The sequence below is a fragment of the Vulpes vulpes genome, chromosome 3 (genome assembly GCF_048418805.1).
Source record: "Vulpes vulpes isolate BD-2025 chromosome 3, VulVul3, whole genome shotgun sequence".
Lineage (NCBI taxonomy): Eukaryota > Metazoa > Chordata > Mammalia > Carnivora > Canidae > Vulpes > Vulpes vulpes.
In genome coordinates this window covers 25,958,671-25,974,433 of record NC_132782.1, presented here as the reverse complement: position 1 = coordinate 25,974,433, position 15,763 = coordinate 25,958,671, and the positions used below count along the sequence as shown (strand labels likewise).

Genomic DNA, 15,763 nt, shown 5'->3' with positions numbered 1-15,763 from the left:
AGAGCATGAGCAAGAGGAGGGGCAGAGGAGGAGAATCCTAAGTAGACTCCTCCATGAGCGCAGAGCCTGAGCTAGGTGATCCCACCACCCCTAGACCATAACACAAGCCAAACAAAGAGTTGGCTGCCCAATTGATTGTGCCACTCAGGTGCCTCTGCCTTTGAGTTTATATGGTTTTTGATTTTTTTGTAGCTTTGAAGGGTTTTTTTTTTTGTCTTTTATGTCCTAAATATACATCAAAATATACTTGAATATATTTCTTATACTGTAAGTGTCCATATAAACAGTACAGCTAATTTTTGCCTTGGTTCTAGTGGTGGCTATGAACCACAGCACTAGTGTATGAAAATGTCTTTGGTCATCTCCAAGAACTTAAGCAAAAAGATGCCCTTCATTGGATGACTAAAGAAGGAAATCTGGGCTATTCACCAAGTTAAATGACCTGTAGCGGAATTTGAGATGAGCCATTTTAGCTCAATCATTCATGACATTTTACTTCACTAAAATGTGATGCTGAGTGGGTCTCTGGCCTCATTTCTTGAAAACCTTTTAATCATGGGGGGCAGGTGGGCGTGCTTAGGATCCTTAGGATGAAGGGAAAGTGGATAATCCTTAGAGTAGCTTGGACAGTAAATCCAGCCTGAGTCTGTCCTGCTTAATCTGAAATTCCTGCACATATGGAAAAGTTATTTTCAGTAGGAAGGTACCTATGGCAAAGGAACAAGTTTCCTGTATTCAGTTTTAGAGCCCTCACCTAAAAATAAATGAGGCAATAGAAAAGAAAGTATAAAGCAATAATTTTAACCATAATCTAATACAATTATTGTCATTTTCTCTGTGTATTTCTTTCCTTTTAACTAAATCTCAGCTTTAGTACAGTTATCAACAATTTAGGTAATAAAGATTCCTACTTAAATCAAGAAACAGGAATGATGTGCAGATTATGATTAAATTTATGAGCTCCTCATGAGAAGACCTCATATGTCTTATCATAGCTAATTAAGAGCTTGAACAGGTAAAGTATAGGATACAAATTACAGCTTATAACAAATCAGTTATGGAAAAGTAAAGCCGTCTTAGCCAATCACGCATTATATAATTAGGTCTGCCAAAGTCTCTCACACATACCAGAGTGGAGAAAAAAACAAATCTACCATCAATAGTGTTGCTAGCATACATCATCTCACTTGATTCCAGCAGTACAACCAGTGTTGCAGTTACTGTGCTCCGGGCTTCATGGAATTGGAAACCAAGACAGCAGTTCCCACTCATGCCATGTTTTGATTCTAAGTCACGCCATGTTCACTGATTTTAACATTAGGGCTCAACTGTACACAAACTCCCTACCAGTGTTAACGTCATGGAAAAGCAGTTTGGAAGTTACTATATGATTTTGGAATAAAGCAATAAATGTCCTAGACAAAAGCAATGAAAACATAGAGAGATAGAGTCAACCTATTCAATAGAATCAGCAGAAAAACCGTTGATAGATTTAGGGAGCTAAGGGGGAGAGAGAGGTGTCAAAGGTGATTCCAAGTTTGTGTGGTTCAGCGAGTAGAAGAATGAGGATACTGTTAATGTAATTAATATAATCAGAGGTTAAGAGTTTAAATGTTGATTTTAAACAATGTGGATGACACATTTTGGTTAGACATTAACTATCAGGTGGTCTCAGGATGAGCTCACTTTTTATATCTAGTTATATTATTTGTATTCATGAATTATGAAAATGGAAATACAAAATCTACTCAAGTGAGAAAGATAGTCTTAAACCAATTAATATTTAGTAAATATATTTTTAAATGCTCTTTTGATTTAAAAATAGTAAATCTCATCACTTAAATTCAATAATTTCAATGTTTTTTATTTTTTTATTTTTTTAAACATTTTATTTATTCATGAAAGACACAGAGAGGGGCAGAGACACAGGCAGAGGGAGAAGCAGGCTCCATGGAGGGAGCCCAATGTGGGACTCGATCCCTGGACTCTAGGATCATGCCCTGGGCCTAAGGCAGATGCTCAACCACTGAGCCACCCAGGTGTCTCTGAATGTTTTTTATTCATAGTTTTTCAAACTTTGTGATTAGTTTTTGATCTGTTGATTTTAAGTTTAAAGGGTTAGAAGTTCAAATAAATTATTATTTTTATTCCATTTATAAGCTGAGTTCACAAAGCTTTTCTAGATACTTTGGTAGGTCCTAGCCTTTTTGTAAGTCAGGTCATTTAGTGGAGGTTGATTTCATTACATGGATAAATTGCCTGTGATATTTGTACACAAAGCTGGGTACTTGACTTATATATGAGTATACATGTGAACATGTAGATCTGTGTATATGTTTTCTGATAGTTCTGTCAGGTAGGAAAAAAAAGCATAAAATGATGTTGCATTGAAGCAAATTATTTGAGTCAAATTATTCTAAAAATTGAATTCCAAAATAACTGTTGTTCTCAATCTTCATTTGTGCACTTTGTGTCAGTATGTATTTATTTGTAAAGAGTATGATTTTGAAAATTGTTTCCTATAATGCTAGAAAATTGCTCCCAGAGAATGGAAAGAAAGAAAGAGGGAGCGAAGGAGGGAGGAAGAAAAGGAGGGGGGAGGAAGGAAGGGAACAAATTTCCTAGCTTTTCTCATTTTACACAGGACTTTTTCCCCAGCATTATTGCCAAGGTCAAACTGTAATTGTATTCTAACCAGACTGTCAATATATCTCCCTTTGATGATGCAGATTTTGGCAATTTATTTCACCTATTAGCTTTGTTAAGCGCTGTAATTGTCATTATATCAAATTACTCTGAGTGATACAAAGCCATTGAGTTAAATCAAAGATAATCTTTTACTCACAGCCTAAGGAAGGCTCACAGATATGGATGTCACATTTTTCAGCATGTGCCAGGGGCCCCTGAAATACTGGGGAAGATTGGAAGGGGGCAGGGTGTGGAGGAGACAGTGGCAGCATTCGGACTGGGAGTGGAGATGAATTCTCAGGAGTCTGCTCTGCAGCTGGGACATCGGCCTCAGGACATCCCTCTCCCTCAGGTTTTCACAGGTCCCTTCTGAGCTCCAGGCAGACTGCTTTTCTAGTGTTGGGAAGAACGTGCTATGTCTAGTCAAGTACTTGCAGTTTAGAAGGACAGTGTATGTTCTCATTCATTTGGTGAATATAAATAATAGTGAAAGGGAATAGAAGGGAAGGGAGAGGAAATGTGTGGGAAATATCAGAAAGGGAGACAGAACATGAGACTCCTAACTCTGGGAAATGAACTAGGGGTGGTGGAGGGGGAGGAGGGCGGGGGGTGGGGGTGAATGGACGGGCACTGAGGGGGACACTTGATGGGATGAGCACTGGGTGTTATTCTGTATGTTGGTAAATTGAACACCAACAAAAAATTAATTTATTAAAAAAAAAAGAAGGTAGAGTATAGTAACCATAATAACTTTGGAAGGTACAACTTGAGGTAGTAGGGAAGCTGCCCACTTGGGCACCTCCATCCCTCACAGTGGTCTTTCTTTCTTTCTTTCTTTCTTTCTTTCTTTCTTTCTTTCTTTCTTTCTTTTTCTTTCTTGTTTTGTATGTTTGTTTCATTTGAAAGACTTGAATGGAGCTTGCATCCTCCATCACAATGTCCCACACGGAGCCCCGTACTTCTCTGTGTCACCTGCCTGAGACCCTGGGGCATTTCGGTTTAATTCCCTGGTAAACTCTGCTACCAAATTGTGTCTGGAATTGCTGGAACAGTGTCAGGTCACTGCTTGGTCAAATTCAAGAGAGAAAATGGTGGGAGAAAGGGAGAAAAAAAAAAATCCCAAAGCTTGAAGCTTGTTCTTGAGCAATTCTAAGGTAAGGAAACATGGAAATAACTCCTCTCCATTCATTATACAGCTTAGCTAGAGTTTTTATTAGAGGTTGCCAAGTACCACTAATTTACTATCTGCCTTAAATATGGCTATGAACTAGAAACAATTAGAAAGAGCCATTAGTAACTTTTTCAGTCTTAAATTTGAGACAGAATGTGCCCTTAAACTCTCCATAACAACTGATAATGATATGGTACATGTGTATTATTCTGCAGACAAAAAATGCACATCTACTTGTTCAATGGTCTCAGAATAGCCTTCTTTAATGAATATATTTTGCATTTACTGAAAATTGATAGTATTAAAAAAAAGAAACATGCATTTCAGAGGCACTTGAACCCGGCTTCCTCATTTAATAGGCCTTGGGAGGATAAGCCACTTTCCTTGGATAAACGTTATAGGCAGTAAGCAACCATCCGAGACCTATATCTAGACCTGAATGATTCCAGCGTCTCTACTCCTAAGTGCTATGTGCCTGCCTCCCCAAAATAATAGTTGCCATTTGTCAAGCCACCTAGTCTTTGTACTGTACTCTATAATATATCAGATTTCCCAAAATGTCCAGCAATAGACATTTCTGTACTGACATTTCTATACTGAATATAAATATATTTTATATATCTGTCACATTCTGTTGTGACAAATTCTCAATAAACATGTATTAAATTATAAATATCTCAGGTAGGTTTCTCCATGAGGGCAGAGATAGTGACTTATCTATTTTATTTCCTAGAACAGCTAACACTGTTTCCTAATCAGAGTAAATACTCAAAGAGTTTGATGAATTGCCATTGGATTTGAGGATCTTTTTATTTATTTATTTATTTATTTATTTATTTTTAAGAGATTTTATTTATTTATTCATGAGAGACACAGAGACAGAGGCAGAGACATAGGCAGAGGGAGAAGTTAGGTCCTCACAAGGAGCCCGATGTGGGACTAGATCCCAGGATCTGGGATCATGCCCTGAGCCGAAGGCAGATGCTCAAACACTGAACCACCCAGGCGTCCCTATCCATTTCAATTTAATAGCTTATGGGCATCTAACATCTACTCAACTAGGTATTCACTGTACTAGTTTGGAATAAATAGTAAAATTTTAGCTCAGCCCTAATCCTTAAAAACTTAAAGCCCTAAGATCAAAATAAGTCACTTAAATGTTTTATAGATGAGGGAACATGTGAAATAAGTTCTTCTATGTCTTGGCCAGAATTAATCTTACCATGGTCTGAGCAGTTGGGATTTCTGTCATTTACATTTGTATCCTGGTTCATGTACACGTATTATCCCCTACTATTTAAATCACACATTCCTGGAGGATTTAGAACAAGGACTCAATAAATACTTACTGAATTGTATTGGATATATAAACTGATAAATAGCTTCAAGAGTTGGAAGTGGGATGACTATTGGAATAAAGAAGCCAGACAATGGATGAAACTAGTCAGGGAAAATTTTTGAGATTTAAGTGAGTTTTGGGCTGCAATTTAAATTGGTGGGAAAAATGGAGACTGATTTACACAAATGACCCTGTCTAGACTAAGCCTTAAGATCTGGCAGAAGAACTAAAAGAAGGAACCAGAAAAGAAAGCTTAGCCAAAACATGGTGCAGGGATGGTGTATGGAAGGAAGTGAGGACAGATGGAGTGGAGATAAAAGTGTGAAATTAAATGAGTGTTTGATAGATATCCCTAAAAGATTGTTTTAAAGATTTTATTTCTTTATTTGAGAGAGAGACAGAGACAGAGATAGCAAGAGAACACAAGCAGGGAGGAGAGGGAGAAGCAGGCTCCCCACTGAGACGAAGCCTGACGTGGGGGTTCAATCCCAGGACCCTGAGATCATGACCTGAGCTGAAGGCAGATGCTTAACCGACTGAGCCACCCAGGCACCTACTCTACAAGATTTTTATAGTCAATAATCAACCTTCTTCCTGTGCACATACTATTCGAATATGGATTTCATTTTTGGTCAAATACAGATCTGCTACAAAGATCTCTATTGCTTTTTGTAATTTTATAGACATCGGTAGCTTGCTTTTTAAAATTATTTATTTATTTGAGAGAGAGAGAGAGAGCAAGCAAGCTGGGGAGGAGCAGAGGGAGAGGGACAAGCAGACTTTTCACTAAGCCCATCGCAGTGCTCTAACCCATGACCCTGAGATCATGACCTGAGCCGAAATGAAGAGCCGAATGTTTCGAATGTTTCACCGACTGAGCCGCCCAGGTGTCCCAGTAGCTTGCTTTTTTTTTAAAGGAAAATTCTAAGGGACTTTATTTTATGGAAATTTTATTGATAAGCAAGACACACTCAGTTGGACAAGTATCACAGTATAAGATACATAACAATTCCATGATTGTGTATTCTTATCCTGATGAATTAGGAGATATGATACATCTTCTCTCTTATCAAGAACCTCCTCTATCTCTTGAGGACACTGACAGGTCTGGCACCACAGTCAGAATAGCAAAGGAGCTGGGCCATCTTCTGATAAGAAATATAGGTTTTAGAAGAACACAGCATTTCTCGGCTTGGGTATAATCATGCAGGAGGTCTCATGTCTTCAGAACCTACCTGGTTGCAGGCACTGTGCTATGCATTTTCTCACACCTCAGTGTCCCCCGTATGATAGAGGCAAACTACACACACAGTGTCTCACCACCCGTAACTGGCAAAGCTGAGATTCAAACCCACCTCTTACTCCAAAGCCAGTGCTTTACGTGCTACCAGCACTGCCTCTCCACATCATGCAAAAGTACCTTAGAGTTATTTTCATCTGCTGATGAAAATAGTAGGCAGAGGACAAGAAAAATGAAGTAAATTGACTCCTACCATCGTTTTGTCGTATTTCACTAAGTTATTTCTAATTAAAATCAACATAAAAAGTAAGCAATTATCTATTATTATTCAAAATGAGCAAAAGTAGTAATTTTGCTGAACTCAAGAACTGTTTTATAGTTTTATGATTTGCCCTTTCATGTTTTTCTTTCATTTAATTTGAAGCTTATGCTAGTCCCTCTCAATACTTACAGTATAGCAAACCTTGACATTACTGAGAATTAGAATCTCATCTTTGGCTCATGGTTATTCTGACTGAATGGACTACTTGGCTGCACAGATTGAGTATTTATGGAAAAATAATTCAATCAGTTGTGCAGTACATGAATCTCTGAAAGCCACATGTGTCACTTGTCTTTAAATCATTCAGCATGGTTTGGTATTTAATAACTCATAGAAATAAATCTGAAGAGGAAAAAATGGCTTTTTAAAAAGATTTTATATATTTATTCATGACACACACACACACAGAGAGAGAGGCAGAGACATAGGCAGAGTGAGAAGCAGGCTCCCTCCAGGGAGCCCGAGGTGAGACTCAATCCTGGGACTCTGGGTCACAACCTGAGCTGCAGGTAGATGCTCAACCGCTGAGCCACCCAGGCCATCCCCAAAAAAAAGGATTTTCTGAAAATTCCTTAGAAATAATACCAGTTACTTCCCAAGTATTTTCAAACATTGAACTTGTCTTTGTTTTATATTTATATTGCCATTAATAGTGAGAAGGCAAAACAAATGCTGAATAATCAACAAGGACTGTGGATCAGAATGAATTACAGCCACATTCCCAAAGAAGATAAGAAAACTGAGAAAGAAACAAAACTGTATGGACTGTGAGTCCTTTGTGCATTTTGAGTGGATTTTATTGGAGGTCCTTGGAGGTGACAGGCACCTCTAGGTATGGAGTTCATGATGTCTTCCCTGTCCTGAGGTTCCAGGAAAATCCTCCAAATGTGATTCTTGGAGCTTGCACTCAAGATGCCTGTTGCCTTTTGACTACAGAAGTCAAATAATTTGGTAAAATAGAGGGCCCCATGATAAGAGATTGTGTACAGATGACTGTCCTACCACTGGAAACAAATCTCCACTTTAACTTTGTTGACCCTGCAGAGCCTCCCATCATCGGAAATTCCTGGAGCCCCTCTGTTTTGAACCACTCAATCTCAGTCCAGCAATGTTCTCCAGCTGTCATTCAAAGTCTCAGAGTTATCAATCCAGAGCTTCCAAAACCTCATTAGCTAACTTAATATCAGGGTCCGAAAATGCAAGCCTCATTTAGAAAGTCATATGCAATGGGACGCCTGGGTGGCTTAGTGATTGAGCGTCTGCCTTCGGCTCAGGGCATGACCCCGGGGTCCTGGGATCGAGTCCCACATCGGGCTCCCCACAGGGAGCCTACTTCTCCCTCTGCCTGTGTCTTTGCCTCTGTCTCTGCCTGTTATGAATAAATAAATAAAATCTTTAAAAAAACAAAAAAGAACCTTATATGGAACATTGAGAATTGACTGTGGCTTCTTTTTCCGTCTATGGAGTCAAACAGCCCAATCAATTTGGAAACCCAGTTTTCTTTACTGACTAGACTTACTGGCTCAAGGTTGAGCAGAGGCAATGTGGTATTTAGTTAGTATGTCTCATATTAACTAATTTTTTAGGATCCTCACTTATGTGAGAAAATCCCTTTGTTCTTATTCCTCATTTCTAAGAATGTGTAAAGCCAAAAGTGTCGAAGAGAAAGTCATTCTCCCCAAAATTCAGCTGTGATAGGAAGTTCAAGAAACAGCCCCAGAAAACTATTTTACTTTGTATTTCTGGTCCCACTTTTTAGATGTACAATAAACTTTTAAATGATGCCAAAACTCTTCTGAGTACCTACCCAAACCTTTACTAAGCTCCAGGCCTCTTAGAGTTCACTCATGCATAATAGGCATCAGTCAGGTTCACTAAATTTAATCGTAACCATATTGTTTCTGCTTAAAGTACGTGGAAGAGAATGAATGCCACAAACTGTAATATTCAGAAGGTGTAGGATGGCTTCTTTTGAAAATACCATGTCCAGTTCTGGGTTCTAAAGGCCAAGAGACAAGGAAAATTTGGATAGAGTTCATGAAGGCTCTCATAGGGACTAGGAGTATTCAGTTTAGAAAGAAAATAATAAAGAATTCTTTTTTTGTATTTGGAGAGGTGAGTAAATAAACTTTTATTGGAGAGAGTAAACAAGCAGTTATTTTATAATAAAGTGGGAGTATTACTCAAGTTCGATAAAACTATTTTCTAACATCTAAAATTATTGGATCAAGAATTGAAAAGTAGGGGTAATTATGGAATCTTCTTTGAGGTATACAAAATGGAGCAAGTCTCAGGGACTTGGGTTGATTTTTGTATCTTTTACAAAGATATGTGGTTAGATTAGGTATTTTCTGAAGTTCTTTTCAATTCTAGATTTCTAATACTGGTAGCCAAATATAAAATCTTCTCCTAAGTTTACTTACAGACAAATAATGTTTAAGTAAATCTAGATATTTGAAGTAAATTGAAGAAATTGACATTGCCATTTATTTCTCAATAGGATTTGTATGTATTACACTAAATAAAAATAGACAAACCAAGCCGGTTAACTATAGATTATATAAGAGTAAAAGCGAACAGCACACAATGTAAGAATAGACAGTGAAGCTCTACTGTATAGCCTCAGAGAGCTCATCATAAATAGGCCCTTAGTCAGAAGATGAACTGAAAATACAGAAAAATAAGCAGTTTGCTACAAGGTCACTCACACCGCTAGCCCCAGAAAATATTTGAAAAAGTTGAAATTTGTCTTCTGTGCTTTTCTACCTTTACATGGTCAGGTTTCACGTGTCTTTTTACTGCCTTCTGGCACTTGAGAAGCAAACCTAGTTTCTGCCCTCTCCACCATAAAGACACGCTCTTTGCTATCAATTTTTTTTAAGGCATGAGGACTTCGATTCAAAATTTTTAGTTCTGCTTCCCATTGTTTTTGAGTTAAATTGTGTTTGTTGCCCTATGCCCAAGGGTGAGGTATCCAGGTTATATGTCTGTTTCCATAGTGTTTCTACTGCTGAGAATTCTGGGCCATTGGATAGAAAAGGACTGAGGGCACATTTTGCTGCCCCTGAAGTCCTACCAATCAAATGCCTGCCTCATCTATGTGTTTAGACCAGCACAGATAAACTAGCAAACAATCTGGATGTACATGTTAAAATATCTTTCTATTCTGCTTCCTCTCTATCAGATATAAACAATGCATATGTTTTTCTGAATCTAAAAGCAAATTTTTCTTTCAGATACTTTATAACTGACTATTCTTGCAAACTCCAGGAAAGGTTAAAAAAAAAAGAAGCTATGTTTAATTCATTTAACAGTGGATTATAAGATATCTGTCTCATTATATGAATTGGGAGGGTTTGTTAATTGTGTCTGTATAATGGAAAATTTAATATTCTTTGCTACATTAATTCAAAGTAAAGTTTTTTTCAGAGATTTGAATTTTAAACAGCATTAATGACGGGTGATTCCAAGAACAGGCAGTTACTTCCTGGGGAGATTCAGTAAAATTGAAGAGTTTTATTTAGTTTACCAGGGTTTAGAGCTGAATGCAATTTTTGTTAAAGAAGATGCAGCTTTTTGTGGCTGGAAGAAACAATTGCTTAAAAAAGCAATTTAACACTTGAGGTTTTTGTTGTTGCTGTTATTTTGTTTTGTTTAGTACAGATGTTCAGAGAATAGTTGGAACATGAGGAATTTTGGGGTCTGGCAGAAATATTTAGTACAGGTGAGATTATGACAATCCTGTTATCTGCTAAATATCATGCAAAGATTGTATTCCAGAATACATCAGCTAATGACACCTAAGATTTGTTGCACTTTACAGTTTTTAAGGAGTATTCACATTAATTCTTTCAATCATTGCAAGAACTCTGTAAAGTAGAAAGGATGGACATTTTCTCTATATTGTAGATAAAATAAAACTTGGAGATGTTGTCCCTTACCCACCCCAAACCACACGGATAGGGAAGATTAGTATCTAGGTTTGGTTTGGTTCAGTGTGGTGGTATTCTTTTTGTTACTGTTTTTTGTTTGTTTGTTTGTTTGTTTGTTTGGTCCTTAGGTTTATTTCTCCAGTCATCATGGTTCTAGATCATTTTTACTAGGGAAGCTATGTAAGTGTTTGATTTTTTTGCTGCAGGAACCTGAAAAAAAATCACACTACTTTGCCTTGAAATTCTTAAACAAATCATTCACTACAGCTTGTATTTAGACTTACTATGTTTCTATTATTCAAACTCCTTTTGTCCACCCACATTGTTCAGACCTATAAAAAACCCAACACCAAGTCCTGCCTGTGCCCAAATTAATGCCATGACCTTTGCTGTCTTACTTGTATTTCTAGAAACAGCACTTAAATGTGAGATTAAAATCATCTCCATTCAATAAGTAAATAATGTTTGTGTATTGCAGATCACAGTCATTTATCAGGAATAAGGCAGCTTTACTTTTTACAGGAAATGGAAAGTAAAACCTCAACAAATGGATGCAACCCTTCAGAATGGACTCTCAGATGGGCACTGCTGAAAATTGATCTGGTTACTTGTCAATTGCATTTTTCAGACATGACATCAGCAACAGAGCTGTAGCCAGTGCTAGCTCATTGCCCCATGACAAGCTTTCATAAATAAAAAACCTACTCTGTAAAGATACAAGCATCTCTTAGACTGTAATTTGAGCTTCGGAACCTAATTAAACAACTTTCTACTAGCCTCATTAATAAGCACTGAACCAGACTCTATACAAACAACAAACCATTTTATTATATCATCACCAGTGTGTCATCCCATTCTAGAGGAAAGCAGGCTGTTGACTGAGACAGTTTCTATATTTATTTCTGATTTTGTTTATGACGCATTTTTATAGACTAGCATGTTAAATTATGACTGACTGAAATCCTAAATTTAAATCTTTTGGCAATGACATACTCTTTGATGCTCTTCAAACAATTCTATTCTGTTCCATCAGTGCAAAGACATCATGCTTCTTTACCTGGGGGATTATGTTCATTGAGAATCACAAGCGATGCTGGTGTAGGTCTTCTTTTTCTTATCTGTGAACAACAAAGCCCCAGCTAAGGTCAGTGAGAGTCAGACATTCCCCCCAGTTACTCTACAGCTTGCAAAGCTGTTCCATCCTCATCTTTTCCCAACATAAAAAAAAAAAAAAAACAGGCAAATTTCTGGAGAGCGTACAGTAGGTGTTCACTATTTTGAATTACAGAAAGCCAGGGAGTAGAACTTTCAGATATTAGTATCGCCTTCTAGGACCAAAAAAGCTGTATTTTCAGATATTAGTATCGCCTTCTAGGACCAAAAAAGCCAAATACAAGTTTTATTTCTTGTACAACTACAAGAAATAGTTGTATATAATCAAATGATGCCACTGAAATAATATGCAGTGTAGGTACAAGGATGACTTGCTAATTTTAATGGCCCTCTTGGAGTCCCATAATGATGCTTTCAAGATCCGTTATCCTTTTTCTAAATAGGTTAAGAGAAGCTTAGAAAACTTAAATTTCTAGCAGGTTAAATTTAATAACAAGAGTTCTTCATTTTTATTAATATTATAAGGTTTTCTTATTTTCTAATAAGATATTTAGGACAAAGAAGGAATGAGTATGGATTTTATGAGAGTAATTCATTTAAAACTAATAGGTTTGCTGTGGATTCTTTCCTTATTTTAAGAGTTACAGGAGCATATTATGATTAGACTTTCTAAAGTGTTCTTTATTTCCTAAACATATAGGTAAGTTCTTAAAATATAAGTCAGTAGGATAGAGGATAAAATTTGCCAATGACATTTTGTCTAGGACAGAACCAATGTCCCATTCAATACAGATACATGTTCAAGGTTATGTTTGTCTGGCCTGAGTCTGGGAGGATCTGTTTCAGATTATCAAAACATCCTAGAAAGGTATGAATCTTAGTTTCAGTAATTATTCTTAAGATGTTGTATAAAATATTTGGAAAAGTGTTCAAGGATAATTTAGGTTGTAAAAATTAATGAGTTAGATTGAAGATCCCATAAATTTTTTTCTGCTTTTGCCTCCCAACTGTTGTATTTTACCACAAATGGTCTTTAAGTGGTTCTATTGCATCAAGACTCTAAGTAAATCTGAATATGAAAGGTGATACAGATGTAAACCAATCTTAGATGAAAAAGAGAGACAAAAGTACAGAAATATAGTTATATAGATATATTAGACATAGAAAAGGAATCCAAGAGGTATTTAATACTATTTTAATATCTGAAAAAATGTCTTTAAAATTATACATACCATCTACAAATCCTGTCATATATTAGCTACATTTATAATTACTGCTTTGAATATATGATGAAAAACATTAAAAATATTAACCCAATAATCTGAAATTATTCCAAGGTTTAATGCTTTCATTGTTAAATGAATCTATTTTATAAATAATGAAATAAAAGGTTGCTAATTCTGATAATTGTTTGTTTCTCTAAATGTTGAACTTGTTAATTTAGTAAGCAAAAGCAGACATTTCCAGATCCAAATCTGAATCACTAATATAACCATTTTTTTTCCCTAATGAGTGCTAATATTTTATCACATGAAGGGCTGCATTTTAGCCAGTAGGTCCCCCAGTGCAACTCAAATACAAGTGCCATATGGAAACCAGCTTATTTCTCATTCACATATCCTGGAGAGTCACAAAGTTTAACAAATTCAAGAGGTAGAGAAGCTTTCAATGAAAGCTTATATCCAGGGCCTTATATATTACCTTATATACAGGACCTGGTCCCCACCCAAGTCCACTTACCTGCTCTGCTGCTTCAGGTGCAATCTGACTCTGGAATAAAGGCACAGCAAATTGTATCTTTTTAGGACTGTTGGGCTCCATGATAATGACGAGAATTAGAGACGGGAAGCGCTCAGAAAGACTAACCCCAGGTGGTGTCTGGGATGTGTATCCTCAGGCACACTCCGCCCAGCCACACAGGGCACTTCGTAATAAATAGCTGTAATTCCAGAGCGAGCAAGTGAAGATGCCGAGGTATGGGTAAATCCCTTCTTCAACTCCACAGTGATGCCTGGCTTGCCTGTTCCCCCACCAATCTCTTAGAACCTCTCAGCACAATACAGAAAGGAACAATAAGCTAATTGTGTGCTTCTTCACTAATACACATGCCAAGCATTCACTCAGCAGCTAATTGAAAATGCAATGCTAGCCTTGAAGGACCCGCTGCCCTGGGATTTGAAAGAAAGGCTCTATCCACTGTACATTACTAACCGGCTGCTCAAAAGTGCAATGTAAGCTCCCTCTGAGTATTGCAGGGATGGGCCATTCATTATTGATGAACATAAAGCAGGAAGTTTTTAGAATTGGGGGCAGGGTTTGGGTATGAAATCATTTCATTTCTCTTGTAGTAACTTGTAAGTCAGACACCTGTGCCATTTTGCATTCAGCCACCAAATTGATGAATGGCCACAGAAGGTAAGCCACACCCAATAATATCAGCTATATTTATGCTATGAGATCTGGTTAGGTAAGACTGACCAGGGGAAGCAGAGTATCTGTGGCATAGTAAGGATACCACTGCCCTAGACTGAGCAGATTTTAATTCAAGTTCCACTTCTACCATTCACAAGCAAATCACAGCCTACGTCTAGGCCCCCGTACCTCCATTAGAAAAACGATGGGATTGGACTTGGTGACCTTTAAGCTCCTGTTCTGTTCCAGCATTCTATAATTGTAGTTCACAGTTATCATTAGAGCGGAAAGTATTGGACAGCTAAATTTAGCAAACAGCTTGAAAGTCACTGCTGCAATAATGACCTCTGTTTCATTTCCTGGTGGAGCCAGCTATATTCTCTGATTTGGAAGAAAACAGAAGTGACTAGAAAACATTAGTGAAACCTCACATTGTGCTTTATTGTCAATAGTGGGGATATGTGTACAGAAAAGGACTTGGAAAAAAAAAAGCATAGAAGGGGTTTTCTCCAGAATGATAGAGGAAGATGGTCATACTGGCTGTGGGGAAGGTAGAGGCAGACAGTAGCCTGACCTCACGTCAGTTAGTATCCAAGGGGAGGCGACAGCATGGCTAGATGGCCTTCCTGCATCCAGCTCCTTTTGCAAAGGGAAGCCTGAAAATGAAGCTGTCTAATGGGAGAACGAACTTGAGTGCTCTGGTCTCTTATTTGAAAGATTTGGTTTGAAGAATACTAGATTTTAATGTGTTTTTAGATTTATAGAATACATTTAGGTACTGAAATATTATTCCAGGTATTTACAAATGAGGTTTTTTTTCTCTTTTGTTTAAATTCTGAGTCCATACCAGGAATCCATCTTAATGATTTAAGTATGCAATGTTCTGTTGAAAGAATATGGAAAGTAACATGCATTATTCAAGTGGTTTTCTATACCCACTAGGGGAAAAAGCAAATGAAGATGTGGATGTGAAAGCACTTTCAGCTGGAGAACAGTGCTGACCGGCAAGACATTTTGTGATGCACTCATCCTTGTCGTGTCGAAGGCAAACTTATAAATTACATTTTGTGTAACAGTTTACAAAGATCCCAGCCTGAAGCCTGAATCAATATCATTAATGAAGTATTTTTTTTGAGTATTTCCTCAAATTATACAAAAGAAAAACAAGACAGTATTTCTAGTGAGTCATCAATCCAGAACTTCACTTAGAGGTTTAGAGCATGCACTTGGCAGCCTTGAGTTCAAAGCCTGGCTCTGCTACTTAGTTTATCAACTTGGCAGTAAAGGAAATTTCTTCTTGTGAGGTTTAGATGAATTATTTCTTTATAGGAGTGTGTTTTGAGGCCAGTACATGATAACTACTCGGTAAAAGATAACTATTATTTTTCTTTCAACTAGACTCTTCAATAGGCTTGAAGATAGACATTTTAAGCCTGAATTAGTAGGAATCTCTACCTGTTTGGAATGATTTCATACCTGTTAGAACACTAGGTGATCAAGTGAAATTCCAGTGCACAGCATAGTATAAATAGCAATAAAATCATTT

General features: G+C 37.2%; 1 protein-coding gene across 3 annotated transcripts in view; it reads right to left on the bottom strand.

Moving 5' to 3' along the window:
• PPP1R1C (protein phosphatase 1 regulatory inhibitor subunit 1C) overlaps window positions 1–14,010 on the bottom strand; it is a 118,219-nt gene extending 104,209 nt beyond the window's left edge. For all 3 annotated transcript variants that reach the window (XR_012000346.1, XM_072752102.1, XM_026018400.2), the window contains exons 1-2: window positions 13,546–14,010; window positions 11,750–11,810 (exon numbers count right to left, since the gene is read on the bottom strand). Coding sequence is in view for 2 of the 3 variants with exons in the window: in XM_072752102.1 (XP_072608203.1) it covers window positions 11,750–11,810; window positions 13,546–13,626 (142 nt within the window). In the remaining variant the exon portion in view is untranslated. The remainder of the gene's footprint in view (window positions 1–11,749; window positions 11,811–13,545) is intronic.
• Between the last annotated feature and the right edge of the window lie 1,753 nt (window positions 14,011–15,763).